General features: G+C 39.6%; 1 protein-coding gene across 1 annotated transcript in view; it reads left to right on the forward strand.

Moving 5' to 3' along the window:
- The window catches only part of mlphb (melanophilin b), a 40,317-nt gene extending 26,609 nt beyond the window's left edge, over window positions 1-13,708 (forward strand). The window contains exons 9-15 of the mRNA XM_053329104.1: window positions 2,260-2,343; window positions 5,526-5,800; window positions 6,822-6,942; window positions 7,056-7,124; window positions 9,317-9,365; window positions 10,376-10,470; window positions 13,682-13,708. Coding sequence (XP_053185079.1) covers window positions 2,260-2,343; window positions 5,526-5,800; window positions 6,822-6,942; window positions 7,056-7,124; window positions 9,317-9,365; window positions 10,376-10,470; window positions 13,682-13,708 — 720 coding nt within the window. The remainder of the gene's footprint in view (window positions 1-2,259; window positions 2,344-5,525; window positions 5,801-6,821; window positions 6,943-7,055; window positions 7,125-9,316; window positions 9,366-10,375; window positions 10,471-13,681) is intronic.
- Window positions 13,709-18,153: the final 4,445 nt, after the last annotated feature.

Here is an 18,153-nt window from a genome sequence, read left to right on the forward strand (position 1 = left end):
AAGCTCACTGCATGCTGGCTCCATTTCTCATTTGGAAAACGTTCAAACTGACAAGTGAGCTTTGATAGTCGAGTGACGTACATGCAGTTGGATAACGTTTGTGTAACGTGATGTCAGGATGAGTCAAAAACAAGCACAGACGGCGGACAGGGCCAAGACACACATGAAGCCAAAATGGTGCAGAGAGAAGCTATGTAGTATGTTTACTTGTTTGATAAACACACAAGTGAAAAATTAAAGGAAAATGTGAATAAATTAACAGATAAATACTGTAAATGCGGATCAAGAGCTTATCTGAATGCTAATTTTGGTGTTAAGACAGCACTCGCCAAATCAAATATACAAAGTCCAGAATATATAAAACTGTTACTAATTTTAAAGACTAAGAAAACATTATCTCTATCCAAGTATTTTGGTATAAACCATAGCAAAGCATAGTAAAAACTAAATGCTTGGCAAAAGAAACATCTACTACACTCTAAAAATGAAGATTTTCAGTTGTTGGCCTAACCATACTTTTTCAGCTAACTAAACAAAAAAGGTTGAGTTGTGTTGTAAACTAATCAACCTATCTATAAATTTGAAGTTATCTCAAAGTTAATTTATAAGTTATCTCAACAAAAGATAATTTGTTGTCTTAAGTGTATGTAGTTGGACTCAAAACGCAAAAATCTATTGCAGCCAGTTACCTAGAATTTTTGAGTTTTCATAGCCCTTTATGTTTTACGGTGTAGCCTACATTCAGAAACTCAGCAACTCTAGGACAAAGTTGATGTGGTATATTCAGGTTTGACAAACAGCAATCTGACAACATGAGCAGACAAATCTGATCTTCCTTTAGAAGGTGCTGAGTCCAAAACAAATAAACACTTTCTGTCCCTCAAAAGACTCCTAAAGTCAAACTGAACAGCAGGATGTTCCCTACAAAATACTTTTTATTACATATTAGTAATGGAGTAAAGAAGTATAGCGTTTCACATCTGAATTGGCTCTTCATCAGATGGCAAACCTGCTCAAGAATATACAACGTGAGGACAAACTCTGCTTATAATATAACCCTTACCACAATAATCAATAACCAATATAATCAAGAAATAAAGTTAAGGAATAAAATGTTATTGAAAGATCACTGGAAAAAAATCACAGTATAGAAGCAGATATAATCATAATTTCAAAAAAGAAAACTGGGAAAAACTTGGTTAGAGTGAGTTGCATTGTGAAAAAGATATATTATCAAAATCTCCCTCAAAGAACAGATTAAAGGGTAAAGAAATCTCTGTGAATGTCATAGTGAATGGTCAAAATCAAACCGATTTACATTGTAATGGCATTGTGTAGCAAAGTAAAGTGAAAACTACTCTTATCTGCTTGTATTTCCATTATAATTACTTTACAGTTGACATAATGGATAATATAACAAGCTTTTAATATCAACAAACTGTTAGAGATGACACCAGTGGTTTACAGCCTTCTTGACTTTTGACATCTTACAAAAAGCAGTGTGTAGTGACTCATACAGTATGTCTACGAGTTGTTAACAGCTCCACCAAATAGGGATTTTTCCCTCTAAACTTCTCACATGGTTTCATTTCAATAAATTTTCCAGTGGGAATCCGAGGAAGGAAGGTAGGATTTAGAGATACTCTTGAAGGAAATGTTGTCTGAGAGGCGAAGAAAGTTTCTTTGAAATCAAAAATCATCAAAGATCCGCCTGTCTGCTGTACTTCTGACTAGAATAAGACTATTTCTGCTCCTAGAGGCATCTTAGGAAAAGTAAAATTGCATTACAGCTGTTCTCCAAGTGAACGTTTCACATTTTCCTGAAGAAAAATTGCATAGTAATCGTGTAATTTTATTTCTTTCCTCCTTTTTTTTTTTAAACTTCCCGTCAGGATTGACTCTGTACTGTTGTGGTTTCATTCACGTCATTTTAGAGAAGAACCTCTCAATTATAGTGAAATCAGATTTGGGGATGAGGTGATTTGGCTCCGAGCTCAGACTCTGATGAGAACATGTGAAAGTGCTGCATGAACTTTATCAAGTGCAAAATAAATTGAAGGCCATCTGTGTTTGAAAGTCTTATTTCGGTGCCAATTTGTCTTTTGATTTGTTCAGCATGAGTGAAATTTATATCATATGACATGCTGTTACATAAAGATTGAATCCTCCAGTGTCATGTAAACTATGGACTATACTATACGTCATGTTTTTATTATTTCATCCTCCTCGTCTTACAATAGTCTGTCTGTCTTTCTTCAGGTCACTGACTTAAACAGACGCATGTCAGCCATTGAGGCCCTCTTGAACCGCTTAGAACAGAAGGTCACTCCGACATACGACCAGGTAAAACCATTAAAAAAAATAACTTTTTTTTAATGGTCAATATCACAAATTCCCCTCAAGGAATTTTACTAACCCTAACCCTCTACCGTTAGACCCATAATGCAATTCGGATAACGTGTGTGTGAAACATCTGTTCAATTAGTCAATCAAACTTGATTTGTACAGACCATTCATTCAGGGTTAGTGCAATTCAAAGTGTGTCACAGATGACTTACATACTGATAACAAGACTTTATAAATGTAAAACAGTTTCAGCCTAAAGCATATGAGAAAAAAATGAGCAAATTGTAATTATAAAACCAACAGAAAACCAGAAAAATAAAAAGTAGATAATTAGATTCAGCCAGAAACACAACTCCAAACCACGTCAGCTGGATGTAAAAGGCCAAGTTTGTTAAAATGTCAGCCAAATGAACTTTATATCCTCCCAGTGTAGCTTTACAACAGTCAACAGTTCAATCTCGTGCATGCACGTGGCCCTTCCTCTAACTTTCTGATAAAGATAAACAGGATGTGGCTTGTTTTAATTTATTTGTTTAGTTACTTAGGAGTTTTCTATCCTAAAAATAAATTATTGTATCTGAAACTCATTGTTCAAGCCTTCTGATAATAAGGAGGGGCACATAGTTACTCCTACTCATCCCTGCCTTAGCAATGGTGATGTCTTATGTGGGTTAGGGATGTCTGTTTTTAATTGGGGATGTGAGCTTTGAAATCCACACCAATAGCATTATTATAATTAGTGGGTATTTGGCTTTAAATGAGAGCAATATTCGATAGAGTCATGGTTTTTTGTCTCTCTTGCGGCGAACCACAGCTTAAATCAATTTCCATGTAGCGAATGTTCTGCTGGTATGGTCAGAGCTGAGTCTGCACACAACACAGGCCTGTGTTAATATCCATTATTCTCATCATGCTTTCGTGCATCTATCTACTGTATGATCTATTCTTCTTCCGAGTATGCTAGCTCTCAAGATCACAGAGATCTCAGTGGCATGGTGGGGACTGGGGAGAGAGGTCTACCCAGCATACATTGGGCAGAAAGTAGAGCAACACAGCTGGACAATTTAACAGTCTAACACAGTTGGTCACTACGGGCCTATTCACTATGCCCTGCTACTGCTAGGGTTGCTAGCAGTGGCAGGGCAGCAGTTTACAAGGCTAACAGTAGCAGATTTACCACTCGAAAAGTTCACTAGTCTTTAAAACAATGGGTCTTCTTCAATTTCACTATTAAACAGAATAAGCAAAAGCAGGCTTCTCGTGTTAGCCGATGAGCATTGATTTTGACAGTTGGAATAAACGGTCTTCTCACCATCTGGATTGAAAAAAATATTCTCATGATTTCCCAGGTTTGCGCCTCTGTTTCCACATCTGAGCAAAAATGGCAGCCAGCCAGCTACCAGGGTGGGAAGCAGTTATGTTTTAAACCTTCTTCAACAAAACAATGAACAAAACTGACATACAAACGTTACTCCAAACTCGATAAAAACTAGTTACAGTATCATCATGGCTTCAACACAGTGTATGTCCTCAAAAAGAAATGTAATCTGTTATCCTAAAATAATGTAATATAGTCAGCCAGTGATATGCTCCTTGCCTTTGGAGGTAGCTTTGGATGCTAATACTACTGTTCTGTAGGTAGCAAGACATCCATTTTAAACTCTTCTTTACAATTCTGCTGTTGTATTTTTGGTTTTAGAAAGGCAAAACAAGGACACCACCATCCAAATGACTCATTTACTGATCGTCTCTCTCACTACAGCCCATACACTGTAGATGGATGTAGCAAGGTGTTACATCACTAGTTGGTTTGCATTGGAGCAGGATTGAGGCCCAGAGTTGTTGCTAATGTTCAGTGCTTTTATTTTGCAAGGTTCTGGCTCTTTTCTGTTGGGAGCAAGGATCTTTCTAAATCAGGGTGTTGCCTTTCTCACTCTGGAAACATGCCTCGCTAGCTTGAATCCAACTGGAAGCATTGAGCACTTGCACTGCACCAATGTCATTTATTTAAGTTAAATTGTGCCAACAGGGCAGGTATCCTAATCTAGTAACATTAAACTTAGTGAAATGTTGTGAGAATAGTCTGATTCAGTGCAATTTCAGGAGCCTGGGAGGACAGCAGGTGAGCTTAATGTCAATCACAGCTGTCAATCAAAGCCCACATGGCAGACAGCAAAGCCATGATAAGTCTTCAGGTATTAACTGCTCATTAACGGAGCAATAAATTCCCAAATGACCACCAACACACAACTACACAAGGGGCCTGATTTTAGGGTTTGAAACCATAATGACACATTGGAAAAACTTGTTGACTTAGTATTTCTAATGTGAGTTAACCCTCCTGTTGTCCTCGAGTCAAGGAAGGAAGGGAGGAAGAAGGAAGGAAAGGAGGGAGGAAGGGAGGAGGGAGTTAGAAAGAAGGGAGGAAGAAGGAAGGAAAGGAGGAAGGAAGAAGGAAGGAAAGGAGGGAGGAAGGAAGAAGGAAGGGAGGAGGGAGTTAGAAAGAAGGGAGGAAGAAGGAAGGAAAGGAGGGAGGAAGGAAAGGAAGAAGGAAGGAAAGAAAGGAGGAATAAGGAAGGAAAGAAGGAAGGGAGGAAGGTAAGGGGGGAGGAAAGAAAGAGGAAGGGAAGGAAAGGAAGGAAGGAAAAAAGGAGGGAGGAAGGCCAGCATCTAGTAGCAGTCGAAGGCACTGCGCTTTAAGGTTCCTCCGCACTGACTGGTAGTTGTCACTACAGCACCATGCACATTACCTCAGCATAATCCAAGCTTAATAGGCTGGCGGTGACTAGTTACAGTTGCTATGATTGTTTCTGGAAGAGGGTGAGGCCATTAAATTGGACTCTCCAGATCTCCAAGTGTTCTTTGGGGCATTTTTACGTTTTTTATTGAATAGCAGACAGTTGAGACCTGACAGGATATGAGAGAAATAAGAGAGAATCAGGGATGTTGTGATTGCAAGGACAGTTTCCTTGGCTGCTAAAAGTGTCCCATCATTTATTTGTCTTTGGGCTGTGGACCCAGAAGAAAACCACAAAAAACAATCAGTGATGAATTTCTGAGGCATCATGCGGTCTGCTTTTACCTAAACAACCTATTTTAAATCTCACTAATGATGAGGTTAGTTATAGTTAATTTCTCTCAGCCACATATTCTTGGCTTTGTTCTTACAGACCAACAAGTCTTTTCAGACTCCAGACAGCTCCTCTCCTCTTCCTCAGTGGGAGGAAGTGGACCTGGAGGAGCAGCAGCTGAGACAGAAGCTGCACGAGATGACGGACAACATCAGCGACCACAGCCTCTCTGATGAGGAAGAATCAGAGAGGGTAAACAGGCCAGTAAAATCCCAGGAGATCCAAGCGTGGAGGAGTCCAGAGAGAGAAGCCAAACCTTCTAGGATACCTTCCAGACCCACATCCAGAACAAGTATCGTGCTCTCCCGAGTGGAGGAGAGGCAGCCTGAGCAGACTCTCTCTCTGAAGGTAGACATATGAATAAGTTACACATCAGCAGAGGAACAAATCTGTATTCACACAAGCACTCATACTTGGATTAACACTTCATTTTATGCCAGGACATTTATCACAAATTTACTCACTGCACATCTGGTTTGCTGCACATTTTGTACTTTTAAAAGACCCCGGTTGATGAAATTCCATACCATCTCCGCTAGAAACCAGTTCAAGCACATACTGTAGTCATAAATCAAGTAACTGAGCCCTGATGTTTAGATTTCCTCTGCAACCATCTTTCCCAGATTTTCTAAAGCAGGGATTGGATTAGGAAAATTACTCTTTCTTAGCTGCTGTGGCGGGTTTGCCTGGTTTGTTTTTACTGGCATTTTCCCTTTTTAAAGTTCCAAATCTACAATGCCTTAGTGAGTAATGATATTTTTTTTTACACCACTTGCAAACAGCATGCCTAATTTTTAGACAAAACTGAAAGAATTTAAAGTAGCACGTATAGTAAGGCTGACTCATAGTTGCATGAAAACATAAATTATAACACATACGCTCCTGTGGATTTCTAATCTGATAAGGAACAGACTTGTGAAACTGGTTGGCAGTCTGACAGTCTTGTCCCTGGTTTGGACCTTTTTGATTTCCCAGAAGCCCGTGTTTTCTGTTCTGCTTATTATCAAACCCTTTCTGCTTCATTGGCTAAAGTAAACTATGAGGGACAACTTGCCACTTCAGGATATGCAGTTTATGGAAGCATGACTCTCTTAAGTCTCTTTTTGTTAAACTAATAATGTTAAGTTAATTATACAGCTACTAAGATAGATGTTTATGTCCATCTTAAATCATTAGCCTTTACATATTTACATTTGAGAGCAGTAAAAGCATCCTAAACACAACCTGAAATGTTATGACTTGGCAGAATATACAAAAGTTTTTCTTTATGTGAGAAACCAATAAACACAGAATTTCCTCAACATTTCTTTTGCAGACATGCTATTCAACAAACAGCCTGGACAGGAGGCGGCCCCCCCGGGAGGAGGGGATGAAATCAGGCTTCAAAGGCTCAACAGCCTTACTTGTTGAGCTGGAGGACAAGGTAGCCCAAGCAGCTGCTGATGTCCAGAACGCCCAGAGTGAGGTAAAGCAAAACCAGAGGCTGAGTTAAAATTAGCTGGCATGTTAGTTTAATTCTATGAATACAAACAAAAATGGTACAACTATGCAGAGTTACTTCTTTCTTTTCATCCAAAGGTCTCTTTCATCGAGGATAGGATTGCTGCTCTGAACGCTGCCGGTATGCCAACGGATAAAAAGAGAAGGGTAAAGACATTTCAACTTCTATGTTTATTTTAAACTGAAGCCACATTCAGATGAGATTAACATTACAGGGAAAGGTGGGGCATTAAAGATTTGCTGTGCTTCCCTGTGCTTAACTGATTATTCAAGACTTGTCTTTTACCATTGGGGGAAACAACAGGATATTCACCAGAACAAAGCCAAAAAAGTAGAGTGCCAGAAACCTCCCCTGTGGAGCGTGGGAGAGTTGAAATGAGGCAAAGATGCTGAGTGAGATGAGAAAGAATGATCTCCTCCTATGAGTCATCCCTGAGTCAAATATTAACACAGTTGTTTTATTTAAAAATGGAATCTAAAAATATTAGTTTAAAGCAGCTGTAATCAATAGTTTTTATGATAACAATCTATCTAACCAATAATGTCTGTGTGTCAGAGGCGTTGTTCGTAGTGATGAACCTACACAGAATTATCAATTTCCTTTAGCAACTTTACTGTTTCGGTTTACTCTTAGCACTCTCATAGTGTCTCCTTCCCTCTTTCTTTGCTCCTTCCTCCTTCCTTCCGTCCTTCCTTCCTCCATTCCTTCTCCCCTTACTTCCTTCTTCTTTTCCTCCATCCCTCCTTACTCCTTTCTTTCCTTCCGTCATTCCTTCCTTCCTTCTGTCCCTCCTTCCACCTTTCCTTCCTTCCTTCCTTCCTTCCTCACTTCCTTCCTTCCTTCCTCCTTTCCTTCCTCCCATCCTTCTCTCCTTACTTCCTTCTTCTTTTCCTCCCTCCCTCCTTACTCCTTTGTTTCCTTCCTTCCTTCCTTCCTCCTGTCCCTCTTTCCACCTTTCCTTCCTCCCTTCCTTCTTACCTCACTTCCTTCCTTCCCTCCTTCCTCCTTTCCTTCCTCCTATCCTTCTCTCCTTACTTCCTTCCTCTTTTCCTCCCTCCCTCTCTCCTTACTCCTTTCCTTCCACATTCCTTCCTTCCTGCCTTCCTTCCTTCCTTCAGTCCTCCTTTCCTTCCTCCATTCCTTCTCCTTCCTCCCTTCCTTCCTCCGTTCCTTCTCTCCTTACTTCCTTCCTCTTTTCCTCCCTCCCTCTCTCCTTACTCATTTCCTTCCTCCTTCCTCCCTTCCTTCCTTGACCTGAGGACAACAGGAGGGTTAAAGTACGGCATTTTTTAATTTCAAAGGTAAATTTTAACTTGAAATTGAACAATACATTAACTCAAGTTTAAAATTACATAACATTCACATGACAAATAAAGAAATATGAATGAGTGACTGTATTAATGAAAATACAGCACCTCCCCTGACTCATTGCATGAGGAAAAGCTCATGTCAAAGGTCTCCACATTGCAAGGGATCAATCATTTACTCCCCCTCCCCAGTGTGGGCCCAGGACACTCACACTGCTGGCTGATGTAATTGGCATTCATTCACACAAGCAGTTCAAGTCTATAACCAGATGCTTCTCTACTTATTGATTGCACTTCTTTTATTTTCATTGTCTTTTTGTACAATGACAAAAAAGATCTATCTATCTATATATCTATGTATCTAGCCATCCAGCCATCTAGCCATCTGTCTGTCTGTCTGTCTGTCTATCTATCTATCTATCTATCTATCTATCTATCTATCTATCTATCTATCTATCTATCTATCTATCTATCTATCTATCTATCTATCTATCTATCTATCTATCTATCTATCTATCTATCTATCTATCTATCTATCTATCTATCTACCTATCTATCTATCTACCTATCTATCTACCTATCTATCTATCTACCTATATCTATCTATCTATCGTATTATGCTTTTAACCGCTGTTTCGGAGCATCATCAAGCTCAAGCATTCATGTGGCACTGAAATGAGGCACAAAATCTGGGTTTTAATTCAGTCCAGTAGCTACCGGTCATATAGTAACTAGTGCCATATTGGCTTAAGTCAAAGATGTTTCAAATCATGATAAAAGATCTTTCTTTATGTAAAATACCTTTCGCATACCATAGTCCACTCTGCAGCTATATTTAGAGGTCTTATATATGACTTGCAGTTGTGTGGCCCCTCTTAGATTAGATAGAGAGGCCTGTCTCTAATAAACTTGTCTACTTCTTCAGGTGCCAAAAAAAAAAAGCTGATAGGCCATAAATTGTCCCACATTCTCACTGTTATCCTTTATTTTGTGTGTTTTTCTGTTTGTCTCCTTCTTTGTATGTCTTCCAGTCTGCAATCCCGGTCCAAGCGAGAAGGCCTTCCCACAACTTTCCCACAAGTAAGCACCAACACTGCTGCCCCTGAGCGTGATCCCCAGGGCCTCCCGACTGACTCAAAACATCTTAACCTTGTTAAACTCAGAGAACATGATGATCTGTTTTGTGCACCGGGTTAAGTCAGATGAACACTGTGTCCTATTGTATGTATGAGCTTGATTTTCCCAGTAGGATATCAGATACTTAAACTCTCTACAGGCAGAATTCCCATAAGTATATTACACTATATATAGTAGGATAATTTGAGTCAGAATAGAGGTATTACACAACATTTTCAGGGTTTTAAGTTATTTTTAAACCCATGAATCTTAGTCATCAAAAAGCCTGACTATACCTTGCCTACTTTTCCAATAACATCTGTTGTCAATGACCCTCATTTAAAGTCCGTGTGAAGTCAATTCATTGATTTACTTCTAAACATATCATACATGTTGAAAAATGGTTACAAAAAACATGTGAAAAGGCTGATAACTATGCTATTGTGGAGATAGAGCCTTAAACTGTTTCTTACTACTACTACTACTACAGTCTACAGTTAGCCAGTTAGCTGAGTTAGCCGCCGAGCTAGCAGCTAAGCTAGCAGCTAAGCTAGCAGCTAAGCTAGCAGCAGAAAGCTCTCAGACGTAGCATCCATGTCTCCATCACCATGAGGTGGTGACTTTGATTGACAGGTGACACTTGGTAGGGGGCGGAGTTTCAGCTAACTCCATGGGCACGCCCACAGCGTTTGGGAGCAGCGAGATTTGGCGATTTTTTTATTCATTCAAATTTGGCAGGGTGGTTAACAACACACTTTTCTGTGGTATGTCAAACTCAGAACACATATTTATTCTTACTTTACACGGACTTTAAAATTCCCAAACCTCCACTGGCACCAAATATGCTTCCAGCTTTTAGGTTTGTAACAAAACGACGTCCCAGTCGAATCCCAGTCTGACTTCATAATTGTACTACATTTTTAAAAAGAGACAGTAGAATATGGATGTACATTGTAGTTGCTGTATTTTTGCAGGCCAGGTGGACAGGTTTGTGAGGAACTCCCTCTACAGGGGCTCCCTGACACAGAGGAACCCTGTGGCCAAGCCCAAGACCACGGCCACCTGTGCGGTATGACCCCCCGCTGTGTGGTGCTGAGTGCAGTAGTGAAGAGTTTATTTCCAATATTTTATAGCTACCATTAAGAGAAAAGCAACAACAACAAAAAAAAATTAAAACATGTGAGGGAAAGTTGATTTAGCGTTGATTATCTTAAACATGTTGGATGTTAAATTTACAGGAATAGTTTGACATTTTAGGAAATATGCTTGCTCGAGAGTTAGATGAGAGGATCAATATCACTGTCATGTTTGTCTGTTAGATTATGAAGCTACAGCTAGCAGCCAGTTAGCTTAGCTTAGCAAGGGGGAAACAACAGGGGAAAAGTTCACTAATTAATACAACAGGAAGTCACTGCCCTCAGCCGAGAAATATGAGTAAGTAAGTAAAAAAGTATTCATATGACGCCCTACAAGCATTATAGTGACCACGAAGTTTATTCTTACAAAATAAAAAGGAGACAACAGCAGATACAACAAAATCAAGCATGTATTTAAAAAAAGTGAGACGTATAAACTATTATACCAACTATACTAAAAAGTTTAGGGACAACTATAGCTAACTCTTTTCATCTTAAATCCAATAGAGTCTGATCAGCTGTTCTGAACAATGTAGTCTATCAATCTACGTACAAATAACATATTTTTTATGCTTTCGAATTGTGTGAGGGGAATACGCCATAGATCAGTTTTGTAACCCTTTCCCCTGTCATTTAGCACAGTTGGTTTAGTTTAAGGCCAAAATACACTTGGCTGGTTTTCGGTTAAAATGCGGTTAAGATATCTGGTATGTGGTCTTGAACACATATCTCCTGCAGCTTTTGAAAACCAGTTATTTAGCCATCTAACATCCTTCCCACTAATACTCCAAAAATCACCTTATAAAATAAAACAAAGTCGCTTTATATTGACTCAACTTCCCCAATAAGGTTTGGCGTATCAATTGGACTTTGTATACAGTGCACTAGGTTTGAAAGTGTAATGTTGTGTTATTTGTACGCACATTGAAGCAATAAATCTGAGAGGCTTTCAGTTACTTTAAGGACACAACACTTGAGAGATCAACTCGGGGGCTAAAGCCTGTAGAGCCTGATGAGTAATAACCAAAACAAAGTTGTTTCCTTCTGTTTCCACTCTTTATACTAAGCACAGCTAACCACACTGCTGGCTGTAGCTTCATATTTATCATACTGACATTATATTATGATATTAATCCTCTCAACTAACTCTCAGCAGGAACGTGAATTAGCATATTTCCAAAAATATCAAACTATTCCTTTAAGAAAATGCTTTCCTTTCAAGTGGATCCATTGTTGGAAATGAACTCTTCATTCACTGGGAACACTGGGTTTTGGCTTCTCTTACTGGTGGTTGGCTTCCAATCAGGCTTTGTAGTGGTTAGAAATAGCTTCTTCTCTATTAATATACACATGCTGTGCAAATCTTGCATTTGTGAGAGCATATGCCAAATGTGCCACGCCTTGCTTTTTAAAGGTTTCATTTGTGGAAGAGGTAAGGACCAATTCTTTTATGGTATTTTTACATTATAATTAGTTTTTCATTTTTATGCAATCACCAAAACTATCCACATGATGATTTCTTCTGTTTTGTTGTAATTTATATAAACCAGCACATGAATCCTGCCAAGAAAACTGTGGACTATTAAAGGCAGAATGAATGAGATGGAAAAATAACAAGATATATGAATATATGGATGTTTACTCTCTGATCTTAAATACCCTGATGTGTGTTCTACTTACAGTATTATATAAAAGTCTAGTTTAGCAGCTTTCTACTTTAAGCTAACGGCAAAGACTTGAAAGGCAGCCATGTGTAATATCATTCTCAGGTGTACCTTGTTAAGAAGAAAACAACCAAACTATGAATGAGACGCCTCCGAGGTCTGTCCATGAGTCTGAGTAAGTATTTCTTAGCTGTTATTTAATTTTAAGAGACTGGGAGCCAAATGCAATAAGTAGGTCTTCATCCAGTCTACAGTGAAAATAAAAACAACAAACTCCAGCAGTACAAACATAGAGCCAACAACAAGAGCTGTGATCTTCTTCATATCCATCCTCCGCTGAACTTGTGGATGAATATCAATCAATCAATCAATCTTTATTTTTATAGCGCCAAATCACAACAGAGTTATCTCAAGGCACTTCACACATAGAGCAGGTTCTAAACCGAACTCTTCAGGTTTTAACTTTAAAGAGACCCAACATTCCCACATGAGCAACAGTGGCAAGAAAAAAACTCCCTTTTAACAGGAAGTAACCTCAGAACCAGACTCAGAGTGGGGAGAACAATCTGCCTCGACCGGTTGGGGTTTGATGAGGAGGAGAGAGGAAGGAGAAGAGAGAGAGGAAGGAGAGGTGAGAGAGGAAGGAGGGGGAGGGAGGAAGGAGAGGAGCAGAGAGGAAGGGAGAGGAGAGAGAGAGAGAGAGGAAGGAGAGAGGAAGGAGAGGAAGGAAAGGAGAGAGGGAAGGAGAGGAGAGAAAGGAAGGATAGGAGAGAGAAGCACAACGAAAATCAACAATGAAGCTAGAAGGTCCGGGACTGGAATCTGTCATCCGGACGTCTACAGGCCCAGATTACCTGTGAGACCAGAAAGCACAGACAACTCCGGGGAAGAAGTTTAGCTTATTGAATGCATTAATAGTACTATGAATGTTAATGGAGAGAGAGAGAGAGAGAGAGAGAGAGAGAGAGAGAGAGAGAGAGAGAGAGAGAGAGAGAGAGAGAGAGAGAGAGAGAGAGGAGAGAGAGAGAGGAGAGAGAGAGAGAGAGAGAGGAGAGAGAGAGAGAGAGAGAGAGAGAGAGAGAGAGAGAGAGAGAGAGAGGAGAGAACAAGAAAAGCTGCAGAGAGAAGTAAAAGTTTTAAATAGAAAGAGACAGAGAGAGAGAGAGAGAGAGAGGAGCTCAGTGCATCATAGGAGTCCCCCGGCAGTCTAAGTATATTAGAGATATTTTCTGCTGAAATTAAAAATATGTTGATTTCCCTTTAATATGCTTTGAATATGTGATTAATCGTGATGCTTTCAAAACCCTTAAATCTCAATCTCGCCGACAGTTCTATTAATTTTGTTGATTTCTTTTCTCTCCGTTGTTCTCAATGATTTCACAGCTTTCATAAATCCAATCGACGCATGGAATGATTCATCACCCCAGTTATTGATTTAGCGGCCAATCATTGTCTTTCTTGTGTGTCTCTCTTTTTGCAGAAGCCAGTAATGACGCAGGGTTCATGAGGCGGCTGAGCATATTGTGACCGAGGAAGTTCGTTACAGTTTGTGATGAACTGGAATTCAGCTGGAATGGATTTAAGTCTTCTTTAAAGAGTTTCACATTTTACATTTCAAAGACTTTCATCAGCTTGAGTTGATATTTAAAACTGTGTCGTTGTGATATTGTGTTATTTTTACTGGGATAGATCCACATTGTATTTATACTATGTGTGTTTGAGTTACACATTATATGCACTAACTTAAGTTAATCTGAAATATACAGTTAGTTATTTCAATATTCACACAGTACAAATGATAATCATACTGTCCAAAAACAATGTTAGAGCTGCAACTAACGGTTATGTTCACTATCAATTAATCAGTTAAAGATTTTCTCAATTAATCAATTAGTCGCTTGGTTTATAAAATGTCAGTAAAAGGACAAATATGTTGATTAATGGCGCTTTTCCACTACACTGTTCTAGCACTACTCTACTCGCCTCGACTCGGTTCCAGGAACGACCTTTTCCATTACATAAAGGTGCCTACTCAACGTGGGCGGGGTCGTCATAGCAACGGCTCCGCGAAACTGCCGTGACTTAGTTTTATACGCGACACAAACACATAAACAATGGAGGACATGGAGGCAGTGGTGTACTTGCTGCTGTATGTGGCTTTCTGTCACACACAAAGCAACAACATTGAGCCGTATGGTTGTAACGCTGTTGCCGGTATTTAAAAATGGCGGGTTTGATTCTTGTGTGGGACGACTCATGACTCTTCCTGTGACAACTCTTCTGACCAATCAGTGGCCGGCAGTCTGTCGACGTCACATTTAGTATCGGCTCGGCTCGCCTCGCTTGGAACCTCAGCAGAGCAGGTACTAAAAAAGTAGCAGGTACCAGGTACTATCCCTAGTGGAAACACAAAAAAACCAGAGTCAAGGCGAGGCGAGTCGAGTCGTGCTGGAACTGTGTAGTGGAAAAGCGCCATAACTGTCTCCTAAAAGTCTAGGTGTCCTCAAATGTTTTGTTTTCATCAACAGTCCACAACCAAAATATATTCTATCTATACTAATAAATCTAGAAAATAGTCACTTTTGAAGCTGGAAGCGAAAAAAAACAAAAAACGTTTCTTAACTCAAAACGATTATCAAAGTCAATCGACTAATTGATTAATTTATTGATCATTACAGATCCACAATCCAACTACCAATCAACTTCAAATAGTTTCACATTTTTTATATTTTTATGCTTTTTGATGTTTAACCCTCGTAGCGTCCTCCTGGGTCAAATTGACCCTTTCTTCCTTCCTTCTGTCCTTCCGTCCCCCTCACTCCTTCTTTCCTTCCTTCCCCCCTTCTTGCCTTCCTTCTTCCTCCTTTGCTTCCTTCTTTCCTTCCTTCTTCCTTTCCTTCCTCCCTCCCTCCTTTCCTTCCTTCCTTCCTTCCTTCCTTCCTTCCTTCATTCATTCCTTCATTCCCTCCTCCTTTCCTTCCTTCTTCCTCCCTTCCTTCCTTCCTTCCTTCCCCCTTTCTTTCCTTCCTTCCTCCCTCCTTTCCTTCCTTCTTCCTTCCTTCCTCCTTTCCGTCCTTCCTCCTTTCCGTCCTTCTTCCTTCCTTCCTTCCTTGGACAACAGGAGGGTTAATGTATTTGTTAATGATTTTAATAATCAATAGAAAACACTTGAAGGTGTAAATGTAGTGCGAACACAGAATATACACATCTACAGTATAAACTAATATTATTGCATAATATCTAAAACATATTTATATTAGATTTGTAAATCTTGTACATCTCGCTGTTATGTTGCAGATTTAATTTGCTTTAACGAAATATTAATTTTACTGCTTATTCATAATCAATAGTTTTATATTGACTTTTTGCATATTATAATAGAGAATAATGGTATGTTCAAATAGCAGCTAAAAATGTTACCCAAATTGGGACTTGGTTCTTTTTAATTGACGTAAATGTCTCTTTTATTTTTATTTATTTAGGGGGTGGAAGATTATGCAATAAAATAAATGCAGATTTTAACAATTATTTTAAATTCAGTGAAGGACATCATACATATTTGGGTACATTGGTTGATAAAGCAATATGAAAAACTGATTTCCTGATTTTAATTTATTATATGCACATACAGGTGGATATGATCTAAAGCAGGGGTGTCAAACATGCGGCCCGTGGGCCAGAACCGGCCCGCCGAGGTATCTAATCCGACCCACTTTCCTTCCTGTCTTCTCTTCTTTCCATCTGTCCTTCCTCCCTTTCTTCCTTCAATCTTTCCTTCCTTCCTTCCTTTCATCTTTCCTTACTGTCTTCTCTCCTCTTCCTTCCATCCTTCCATCTGTCCTTCCTCCCTTCTTTCCTTCCATCTGTCCTTCCTCCCTTGCTTCCTTCAATCTTTCCTTCCATCTTTCCTTCCATCTTCCCTTTCTTCCTTCCATCTTTTCATCCTGTTTTCTCTTCCTTCCTTCCATCTGTCTTTCCTTCCTTTGTTACGTCCATCTGTCCTTCCTTCCTTCCTCCCTTCCTTCCTTCCGTCTTTCCTTCCTTCCTCCCTTCCTTCAATCCTCCCTTTCCTCCTACCATCTTTCCTTCCTTCCTTCCTTCCTTCCTTCCAGCCCACATAAGATCAAATTAGGCTGTATGTGGCCCTTGAATGAAGATGAGTTTGACTCCCCTGATCTAAAGGATAATACTAAATGTAAGACTGCAGATGCTTCCACTCAAAGCACAAAGAGTCACTAAGTGGTTTGATATGAATGACGAGGATATGAATCTCATCTCGTGGCCTCTGCCGTCCTTGAATTTGTACGTCATCTGTAGATTTCTTAAAGGTTATTTTTCCATTTTATTGTTTGTATGATGTCAAATCTTCAGTTTCACAATTGGAGCCACTGAGAGAAATGAACCATATCAGTGTGTATGTGTGTGTGTGTATGTGTGTGTGTGTGTGTGTGTGTGTGTGTGTGTCGTCACTAAACACATTACTTCAAGCCTGGGTTAAATTATTAGCGTTATTTTAGTCATGTAATAACATACTTTGTCTCATTAGTCTTATTAAATTATTTACAAACTAAACTGATGCTGTTGTTTTATCTTTTTTTTATTAATGTAGTTTGTGACCTTTATAAATATAATTTTATCCAACGTAATCGCTTTTGTTGCCTGTGTCTGTGGCAGAATCACATTAAGTCAGCGTAACCTCAGCAAATCATGTATTTATTGTCGTTACAGTGTCAGCGGCTTCAAACAGATATTCATATTTGCCTGTCATGGTGACAGAGCTGGACGTTCACCCTGTTGGTTTCTTAAATCGGCAGGAAAGATTGCATCAGTGTGCTCTCGCAAGCTGCTGTCAAGATCGTTAAACTTTAAATGTTCTGGCAAATGGATATTACAGAGAGGTTATTCCAAATTAAGACTAATATTAAAGTAGAAATACCAATTATTTCCACATTTAAACATTTTTTTTGTCTTAAATATTGTTGCTTTTAACCCTCCTGTTGTCCTCGAGTCAAGGGAGGAAGGAAAGGAGGGAGGAAGGAAGGGAGGAAAGGAGGAGGGACAGAGGAAAGAAGGGGGGAAGGACAGAGGAAAGAAGGGATGAAGAACAGAGGAAAGAAGGGAGGAAGGACAGAGGAAAGAAGGAAGGAGGGAGGGAGGAAAGAAGGAAGGAAAGTAGGGAGGAAGAGAGGAGAGAAGGACAGGAGGAAGGAAGAAAATGGGAGGGAGGGAGGAAAAAAAGAGAAGGAGGGAGGGAGGAAGGACAGGAAATAAGGAAGGGAGAAAGGAGGGAAGGAAAGAAGGAGGGAGGAGAGAAGGACAGAAGGAAGGAAGAAAAGGGGATGGAGGGAGGGAAGGGGGGAAGGACAAAGGAAAAGAGGAAGGAAGGAAGGAAAGAAGGATCGGTTAAAACAGACGGGGTCGACTTGACCCGGGAGGACGACAGGAAGGTTAATATAGAGATGTTAGCTTAATAATTAGCATCTTTCGGATGACCTACTTAAGGATTTATTTTGTCATAGGATCTGACCGCACCCTCAAAATGTGAAATCAGCTCCTTGATCCACTTTTAATGTTTCTTTTTCCAACTTTGGTTTTTATGGTTCTGGCAATAATTTTTCACCGAAACCAACAGGCAGGGTCATGGCCGTCTACTGCAGTGTGAAATAGAGTAGATACCATGCATGAAGAAAATGGGAAAGAAATGGATGATGTAGATGGGGAATAGATTGGATTCGTCCACATCTGTCCTTTGAGAGACCCTCAATCGGAGGGAGTGTCCCTACTTTAAAACTCCCAGTCCAGTTTGGAAAAATACAAAATAAAAGATAAAATTCTCCAACCAAAGCAAACATACTGTAATCCAATCATCTCAGATCCAAGTACCATCTCCATCTCTTCCAAAATCTGTTACCCTTCTCTGTGTCATGTCTCAGGGAAAAGACAGGGTTCATC

This window comes from Scomber japonicus, chromosome 11, assembly GCF_027409825.1.
Source record: "Scomber japonicus isolate fScoJap1 chromosome 11, fScoJap1.pri, whole genome shotgun sequence".
NCBI lineage: Eukaryota > Metazoa > Chordata > Actinopteri > Scombriformes > Scombridae > Scomber > Scomber japonicus.